Here is a 9480-nt window from a genome sequence, read left to right on the forward strand (position 1 = left end):
CACACACACACACACACACACACACACACACACACACACACACACACGCGCGAACACACACACACACACACACACACACACACTCTATATATTTTCATTAATTTGGATTTTCTTCTTTCCCAGCTTCCTATTATATCATGAGTCAAATTTAGAGACATATTAAGGCCACACACACACAAAAAAAAAGACTCAGAGCTGTCCCTAATCATTGACCCAATTATGATACCTCATTAATGATAATTTCAGAACCCTGATCACGTGTGTTTTGCGTTCGCAAGCCACAATAATTGTGCGGGTGTCGCTCATGATGGACGTTCCAGCCCTAATTGTCTCACTGCTGCTTTTTATTAATTTAATTATTATTATTTAATTTTTTTTAATTTGGGGAGGTAGGGAGGGGGTGGGATGTCAATGCTTGTTTTCCCTATGCTGCTTTGGAATAATTTCAAAAAATTAATTTAAATTTTATTTCTATTTTCATAGAAGAGTATAAAACATAATATTCTTTTTACATTTAGATTTAAAAAATATATTTATAATAATAATTAACTCTCTGCTACTTTATAAAAAAAAATCCTATCTTTTATGAGATTTAAAAAATAATTTCTTTTCCTTTTTACTGTGCGGCAGTTGCGAACAAAGTGACGGATGTTTCCGCACTAACATGAACAACCTTCTCGAATGTTTCTCGACATGACATCGGCAACGTCGACAACACACTCATGTAGCAAACAGAATCTTGTTTGTTTTCCAACAAAGCTCAAGGACGAGACCAAACATGAAATTCAAAAAGTCCGTCAGTCAAGTTCATGGCTCGCGTTGGATATGAAAATGAAAAGGAATGTCTTTGTACCAAACCAGAATGCACTTTTTCCACCCCCGCCCCGAGAAGGAAATGGGTGGGGTTTAGTTGTTTGTATTGAAGCACAGAGATGACCTCAACGACCGCAAACACACGTTGTAATATGTAAATATTGAGCATAACAACTATTTATAAATGAGCATGAATGAATGACGGCGGCGACGCTCGCAGGAATGTGATCTTTTGTTTTTTTTCCAAATATTGCATGCTTTGAGGCGGGTAGCTGGCAATGTTGACAGCGATTGATTTAGCTTTTATCGCGCTATAAATTTGCAAATAATTCTGCTTGGAGTCTTCTAAGCAATAATTGCTTTTGTCGTTTTGGGCTCATTGAACGTGAATCCGATTGTACCTTCCACCAACGCGTACGATGCATTGCAGAAAAGTGGCAAGTAGCAAATGGTTCGCCTAATAGCGGAGTTGCAGAAGCCGTGTTCAAACGGAAAAGAGGAAAAACTGAATTTTTAGCTAGTACGTTGGTACTTTTGATTGATTTGTTAATATAAAGTTCAAAATAATTTGGGCATTTATGCTAATAGGGTAACAATATCACACTCAAAGCGACAATTGCAAACAGACGACAAAAAAAACAAAAAACGGTTACAACAGCGAAATCCAAAAATGGAACACAATACAGATAAAATGGACACTTTGATTTTTCTTCCGTTTCTGGTCATGATAAACGTTATTTTCATAAATTTACAACTTTTCCGCCATATTAAACTTTCTTTTCATAACATTACATCATAATATATGGCTTTTTTTTTTCATACGTCGCATATCACTAACACCTCATTGTCGCAACTTTTTCTCGTAAGATCACGCCCTTGTTTCAGTAAAGCGACGATTTAATTCTTGTGACATTACAGCTTTTCTCCACACTGCTCTCGTATTACACGTTTCTCGGCGCATTACGACTTTTCGCTAACGTTTCAATTTTACCCTCATAACATTGAAACTTTATTCTCGAAGAAGAAGAATAACTTGTTTTTCTTCAAACCTGGGTGTGATCTTACATTTAACATTTTGACTCTTTTTTTTTTTCTGGTCATGACTAACAGTTTTATTTTTTCCCCCAACAATTTTGGCACCCTTTCATTGAAACTTATTTCGCATGAAATAATTTCGGACAGAGATTCAAGATACGTACACCAATTAATCAATGCCTACAGGTAGTTTAATCAACGGGTTTCAAAACGGGCTTTTGAATGAATACAAATTGTATAAAATGAAAGTTAGCGACTGATCCACTCGCATGTGTGCTGGTCGCTGTTCAAAAGTGTCCAACTTAACAGTTTTTTGGAACGTAGCATCGGCAGGCTGCGCTTGTGGCGCGTTTGAGCGAGCTCGGGAAACTTGCTTTTAATAAGCATACGCTACTACAAGTCAGAAGACGGAAACTTTCTCGGCAACGGTAGAACGCTGTGAGACGCAAAAACGTATTTTGGTGAATGTAAAAACGCACAAACCACTCAGAGGTGGATTGACACGGCAACACAGGCATGGCAACTCCTCAACAGAACCAATGACGGCCGGCCTCGGCTGCGACCTTCTCCAGATTATGACTTGGATAAGAAAACATCCAAACGGTCAAACACAACACGAATGTAACGCGCTTGCTCTCTCTCTATCTCTCTCACACACACACACACACACACACACACACACAACACACACACACACACACACACACACACACACACACACACACACACACTGTACATATCTGTGAACGTAACATTTTGCTTCGACAGTGATTCCAAGCCGCCAAGAGAACATCATGTAATCCTCTTGCATGTGACTTATTCGGTCCTAACCCTGAATGTAATTGTTGAACACGGGAGTAGCGCTAACGCTAAAGTCCGAACGCCGATTTCGGCTGTGCTTCTGTTTGTTTCTGTCGTGATCAAGATGCTGTACAGCGCTAACTTATGTTTGACGCTCTCGCTCTCTCTCTCTCTCTCTTTCTGGAAACGTATAGCAACATTGTCCTCCTCCTCTGGCGCAACTGTTTCAACTCTCGCTGTCTCTCTCTGGTCAAGTAGAAGTGCTGCACACGCATTCATCGTAAAAGGGAAACAGCCCGGTGATCAACAAATAAAGTACACTCAACTCCACTCTGTGTGTGTGTGTGTGTTTTTTAGTTTGTACGACCAACCAAAATCGCAAACATTAAAAATTAGGGATTGGTAATCGATGAGAACGTAGTGAGTCCAATTCCATCGTCAATACTGCCAAGCGATCCAGTTCTTCATCGCTTCTCATTGTCTTTGCTTTAAATTAGAGGCCATGACGCAACAGCTCATCAAATTGGCAAATAAATCGATTATGTTTCAACCTTCATCTTCAAATAAGATGTTTTTTTTTGGGGGGGTGGGGGGGTGTTCATTCATTCACACAAGAAATCCCACATCATGAATTTGTTCTTATACTTGCTCCTTGAAATATATTTTAAACCTTCCCTTCAAAAACTGACTTTGACTTCATTGCTTTATCATTGAGAAACATAATTTTCTTGTCAAATTCCAATTTCCATTCTTGCAAGCCCCCCCCCCCCCACGCCGCCTCCCCTCCATAATATTCTGAGTATGTATGTCGACTTGCCCCGGTTGCACCCAAAAAAAAAAAAAAAAAGTTTTCTAAGTGCTTGGTTATGAATGAACAACATTTTATTGCAAATGATTTGATATCTTTTCAATGTTGATGCAGTCTCGTACAACACAAGCTTAACAGGAACAAGAACCAATACAAGCAGTACATACAACTATTTGGAAAGGAACCGCTTCAGAGGGTGCACCAAATAGTGTATTCAAGCACTGTATCTCGAAGGATATCAAAGCTAGAGAAGGGGGGGGGGGCGCTCTCAGAAAGTCAATTACATCTGAGGGTGTCACCATGGCAACGTACAGCAGCAATAAGAGCAGGCATGACTCATCACTTTTCTTCAAAGACTTTCTGAAGGGGGGGTGGAGGACATGCCAGGGGGGGGGCAAGGTGAAAAGAGGAAGAGGATTAAAAAAAAAAAAAAAGAATTTAATGAGAAAACCAGGAATTGAAGACCGCAGCAAACAAGATGAGAAACGAGGAGCTCCGGAGACAAGGAAGTGAGGCGAGGAAACAAGGAAGCAAGGAGATGAGAATAAAAAGGAGGTGAGGGGAGAAAATGAAGACGTGAGAGGACGAGGAGGTGAAGAGGAAAGGAAAGACAAGGACATGACAAAGGGCACAAGGACACAAGGAAAAGATGAGGAGAGGAAACAGGGCGATGCCAGGAAAAAGGCACAAAAGCGAGCAAGTGAGGAGAGCGAGAAAAAAAACAAGGGCGCAAGGAAAGGAAACAAGGACATGAGAAGACAAAAAACGAGAAGAAAAAGGGAGACGAGCGGGATGAGACAACAAAGCCAGAAAAGGAGGCGGTCAGATGGCGACCGAGTGAGGAGGAGATGAAAGGACGAGGGGGGGAGGAGGCAAGGAGGCCAGAAGAGGAGATAAGAAAGCCTGGAGACGAATGAAGGAGGTGACAGGATGAGGAAGAGGAAGAGGCCATTTCTGTCCCAACTTTGGCTTGTCATCTGTTGCTAGGCAGCGCTCATCACGATTGGCTCAAGTCCGAGATATTTGGGTGGTGGTACCGAAACGCGCACAAACTGTCGTCGTGCGGCCAAAACAAAAGACGGAACTTGAAATTTGTGCTTGAGTGGTTTTATTTGCTTATTTTGGTTCGGTTGCACTTTGGCGGCCTTCTCTTCGGAGACAAAGACATGAAAACATGAAAGCGGTGACAAACGTCGCATCCGCAAGGAGCTCCGGAGATGGGCCCCGCAAATCAAGCCCACCTCAAGCGTGTGCAGGAACTTTGGTTGTTCGGTTTTGCTCCGCAAATTTGACGGGAAGTTGTGGGGGCGGGTCAAATGTGCAGCATTAGCGACAGCGCGTACAAAGCGTCACATCAAGCGCTGATCCAAAATTGAGCCACAGGATTGCAAGCAAATTCGATGTGTGGGAAAACTCAACGTCCGCCGTCATCTTCGACACCCACGCGGCAAAATAAAGGCGGTCGGTTTGGACGCCAAACCAAAACTATTAGAACAGCAAACCCAAATCATACAGCAATTTGTGTGAAATTATTTCAACGGTTCTAACGTTGGCGCTAATACTTCCAAAAACAAAGTTGAAACTTTCCTGCTCAAAATCGTCGCTGCTAAAAATCAAAACACAGCAGCGGAAGCCAAAGGCACGCCAGGCGTTCAAATACGACATATTTGCAGTCCACAGGGGTTTATAGTCCAGTACTGGGTGCAGGCTAATTGCTCCAGTCAACTAAACAAATAGGGAGTGAGCATAAAGTGCATTCAACAAGAAGGTGTGTGTGTGTGTGTGTGTGTGTGTGTGTGTGTGTGTGTGTGTGTGTGTGTGTGTGTGTGTGTGTGTGTGTGTGTGTGTGTGTGTGTGTGTGTGTGCTTGGGTTTACTCGCTGAAGTTGAGGGCAGAGTTCTCCGTGATGGGGGAAGAGGGGCCAGCGCTGGACACAGCACTGGAGGGGACACTGCCATCTTTAAAAAAACAAAATCAGAAACACAAAAGAATAAATGTGTTATTACAATATTGTCATGATGATGCATCATTACCATGTTATTACAATATAATCACAGTCATTGCCAATTTATAACACATCATACCCACCCATTACTTGAACGTTATCGCGGTTGTTGCATAGTAGTACCACATTATAACGTTGCCATATTACCGACTATTAAAAATGATCTGTGATTAATGAAAAGCTTTTCGGATTCTGAAATATGACCATACATTACAAACATAACATGCCATCACCTGTTAGTAGGTACCGCCATGCTATAAGTGTGCTTTTCCATGTCTTGCTTTTATTTGCTTTGAGCAGTCGCTTCATGTACATACGGGCATTACATATTTCCTGTTACATGGTATGATAAGTTATTACTGCGTTATTACCATATTGCTTGTCATTAGTGTCATTTGATCAGGTATTCATCCACAAAGAAAATGTCCTTGCATCTCTGATTAATAAAAAAAAAAAATCTATACATATATATATATACACACATATATATATATATATATAGTAAAAGTTTATTGACCAGTGTGATCCGTCTATCGATTAATCATACTTTGTGACAACTGCGATGCATTTCCGTGGCAGCGTAGGGACCAAAGTCAGACATGGAAGTGAAGACGGCAAAGGCAACGGCAAGATACTCACGCCAAAGCGGCCGGCTGGGCGGTCGCAGCGACGCCTCGGAGCCCGAAGACGAGAGCGGCTGTTGGGGGCCGTAGGGCGACGACGCCTGGCTCTGAGAGTCGAAGAGTCCCGACAGCGCTGCGGCACACAACAGCATGAAAACGCCTGCTGGCGTTGCGTACGTACATTCAATTGAGAAGCAGCACGAAATTTGAAACAAAATATATCCATAAAATTATCAGCGCTGACATATAATTGACGATTCGTGGATTTTCCGCACACTGTCCTAACTGTGCGAGTTGTGGGGACCTCCTCCCAAATCCCCAAATAATTGTATGCACGCACGGCTGGCGTTTGCGGCGGTACCCTTCATGGTCTTGGCGTGGGCCTCGCTGCTGCTCTCGCACACGGCGTTGAGGAACTCGTCCACCTGCTTCAGCGAGAGCAAGTTGTGCAGCGTCTCCAGCGGGTAGATAGAGGGCACCATCGAGCAGCCTTCGAAACCTAAAAGAGGTGGAAGGGGGCGGGGGAGAATAAATCAAGTGGAGGAGTAACACGATGAGCTCTGACTTCTCCAAGCATGTTGTGGGGAGGCGTACACGCGGACCTCTAAAGTCAGACAACCTGTTCCCCCCAATTCGAATTCTTTGAAGCCACCACTACTTCTACACACGCTCATTTGTTTGTTTGTTTGAATTCTGCCTTGAGAGGTTCCACTGTCGTTTGCCCACGGCGGCAAAAACGAGTCAGCAAGATGTGCCTGATGAGTAAGTCCGTGTCACACGGAGGGAGAGTTGACATCAGCGCTGTTTTTGTTAAGACTCAAAATATGCCTGCAACATGAGCAGATGACGATATATTATGAGCTGACGTCAACATTTTTTTTGAAGGCTCATTTGCTTCGCTTATGACCTCACGGCACAAAAAAAATGATCATAACGTGAACGGTAAATGAATGACATTATGGACACAATATAGAAAAAGTGAAGACAAGATTCGAAAATTGGCGGGCGTCCAGCTAATGCAGCAAAACAGAACTACTGGGATATTTTTTTTTTCTCGGCGCAAAGGGTTCCCTTGCAAAATAAATAAATAAATAAATAAATGACCACTCAAGGACGGCACAAAACTGCTGAACACCAAACGTTGATACAGCACATCAACCTACATGAACAAGTCCACACAGAATATGCCGTTCTCCAACATTAGCGCAGGATGAATGAACGAGTTACTCGCAATTCAACATTCACGCGCTGACCAAGCGTCTCAAAACTCCTTGACCTCACTTTGCAATAACAGCTGCTAGGACAATTGTATTTTTTAATGACCACATGGAATTATTTCTCTTTGCAGAGGAGACGCTTTGCAACTCTCTTTGTCCAGCGGTGGCGCTAGAGAGCTCGCCGAAGACGGGCTGACCGACGAGCAGACGTCGAGAAGAAAAAAAAAACCTGACACTTTTACAAATAGAAAGTGATGATTCATCCAGAGTGATACCCAACACTCACCGCATCCTCTTCATCTTGTTCTGCTATTACGAGGAAATTAAAAAAAAAAAAAAAACAAGAACAAAAGAAGCTTCCAGAAGTCCTAACTGTGGTTCATTGGGGGGAAAAAAGCAGCCTGATTTTGTGAAGGAGTTCCACAATTTTCAAGAGTGTGCTTCGTGCGCAGCACAAATGGCGCTGAGAAATTTTTTAAAAATTACATATGGTGACAAGTGATTTTGATTTTCAAGGGTGAGCGAGGAAAAATGCAACAATCTCGGGAGAGAGTGACACCACTTTTCACCCCCACCCAAAAAAAAAAAAATCACATGCAACACCTCCTAAAAAAAAAAAGTGTAGAAAAAGAAAAAGAGCAAGAGAAAAAAGGCAGACATACCGTTAGTCGGATGCCTGGCAAACGACACAGAAAATCTCTTTACTGGCGGCATAGACAACAGCTCTGAGGAGATAAGAGAGGTAACTTGGAGTTACTGCCGGCTCCACCCCTTTTGGACCTAACAGGAGAGACGCGGAAGGAGAGAGAGAGAGAGAGAAGGACGTCGCCACAGCCGCGCCGAGCCGTCACGTGGCGCAAACCGGAAAGACGTCGGCCATGCCGGAAGAAGGACGCCGGCGGCGACAAGAGGCTGGGTGACTTGCTGCTTCACAGAATCAGACAAACGAGGGCACCGCACGAGTAGCCCACCTTAGCAAAAAATAAAATAAAATCAAACCTGAAGCCCCACAAGCATGAAATTTCTGAAAGATGAATATCTTCTGCTTTGGCCTTGGCTTCTGCGAATTTAGTCCAAAAGGAGGCGGAGCATCAACATGGTTTCAATGACACAGGGTTTAGCGCAATTCTCCATTTTTCCTTTTCGTCCCTTTTTATTTCGTTTCAACTTTTGTTTTTCAAATTCAGATCGTTTGAATTTGCCTTCAGAGCAGGTGTGTGAGTTTTGCTTAGCTTTTGTTATTTTCAAACCATACGGCCGAGAACAAAACCTTAAGTTTTATGACGGGACAGTATTTGAATTATTTGTAGTCCATCACATCTATTGTTTAGCGTGTGTGTATGATTATTTGAACATTTTTTTTGGTATATAAAGATTCATTTCAGAAGTTTCTTTTTTTTCCGTGTGCATTTGCTGCTTTTATGCAAAACAAAATAAAATGTTCCCAACATGCGCTTGTTACTTCACACCATATAAATAACGGCAAACAAAACTGAGCGATGCTAGAGGAGGTGGAAATAAGTGGAAATGGGCTCTCTCCCGTTAATTTTCTTTTCTTTTCTCAACAGATGAAATGCTCAAACTGATGCAGGTCTCATACCTGGTACAAAAAGTGACGTCATCTCAGCGCTCACCTGCCAGGGGAGCTGGACAGTGACCAGATGCGACAGAGGTGTCGCGAGAGTGCCCCCTCGTGGACAGAGTGAACAGTACACCTTCCCCGAATGCAGCGCATGCACTCTGCTGCCGAAACAATCGAGCTGCCAACACCACGATGTGCAGAAATGACACCCCGACACAATGCACATGCCAAAGACAGCCGGTGCTGGCATGTGTGCACGGGGGGGGGATGTGATTGAATGGGACCACCGTCCTTGCGAAACAATGATTGCGCCCCCAGAATGAACAAAAGAGCACCATTGAGGCGTCCACACAGACACGGGAAACCATTTTAGTGAGGATTACTTTGCATTCGTCACACCACAAAAGCAGAGAACCCAAGGCTCGTGCAAATCGGATCTGGCGTCGAGTCAGCACCATCATCACCATGACGACCGTCAAACAAGTGACTCAACAGATTATGAGGGTCGGCGTTTGCATTTGGGCAAAGGGCTTTGATTGCACGACTGGGATAGACAAAGATGAACAGCTTTGTGGAGAGTGGCGGGGGGGCGGGGG

At 43.4% G+C, this 9480-nt stretch overlaps 1 protein-coding gene and 1 long non-coding RNA gene across 16 annotated transcripts in view; one reads left to right on the forward strand and one right to left on the reverse strand.

Annotated features, from left to right (window-relative positions):
• Positions 1–51: 51 nt before the first annotated feature.
• On the forward strand, positions 52–2983 carry LOC109518233 (uncharacterized). The gene is made up of 2 exons (XR_002168694.1): positions 52–1210; positions 2005–2983. It is a non-coding gene; the product is annotated as an uncharacterized LOC109518233 (long non-coding RNA).
• Positions 2984–3894: 911 nt separating this feature from the next.
• The window catches only part of ppip5k1b (diphosphoinositol pentakisphosphate kinase 1b), a 28317-nt gene continuing 22731 nt past the window's right edge, over positions 3895–9480 (reverse strand). For 6 of the 15 annotated variants that reach the window (XM_019873956.1, XM_019873952.1, XM_019873955.1 and 3 more), the window contains 4 exons: positions 7965–8027; positions 6426–6584; positions 6102–6218; positions 3895–5415 (listed from right to left, as the gene is read on the reverse strand). In XM_019873956.1, coding sequence (XP_019729515.1) covers positions 5330–5415; positions 6102–6218; positions 6426–6584; positions 7965–8027 — 425 coding nt within the window. In that variant the 3' untranslated portion in view covers positions 3895–5329. Of the gene's footprint in view, positions 5416–6101; positions 6219–6425; positions 6585–7964; positions 8028–9480 lie in introns of those variants that run through there. The other 9 variants (XM_019873964.1, XM_019873954.1, XM_019873953.1 and 6 more) reach the window with 4 other exon arrangements.

Source organism: Hippocampus comes, unplaced genomic scaffold (assembly GCF_001891065.2).
Source record: "Hippocampus comes isolate QL1 unplaced genomic scaffold, H_comes_QL1_v1.1 scaffold298, whole genome shotgun sequence".
NCBI classification, from domain to species: Eukaryota; Metazoa; Chordata; class Actinopteri; order Syngnathiformes; family Syngnathidae; genus Hippocampus; species Hippocampus comes.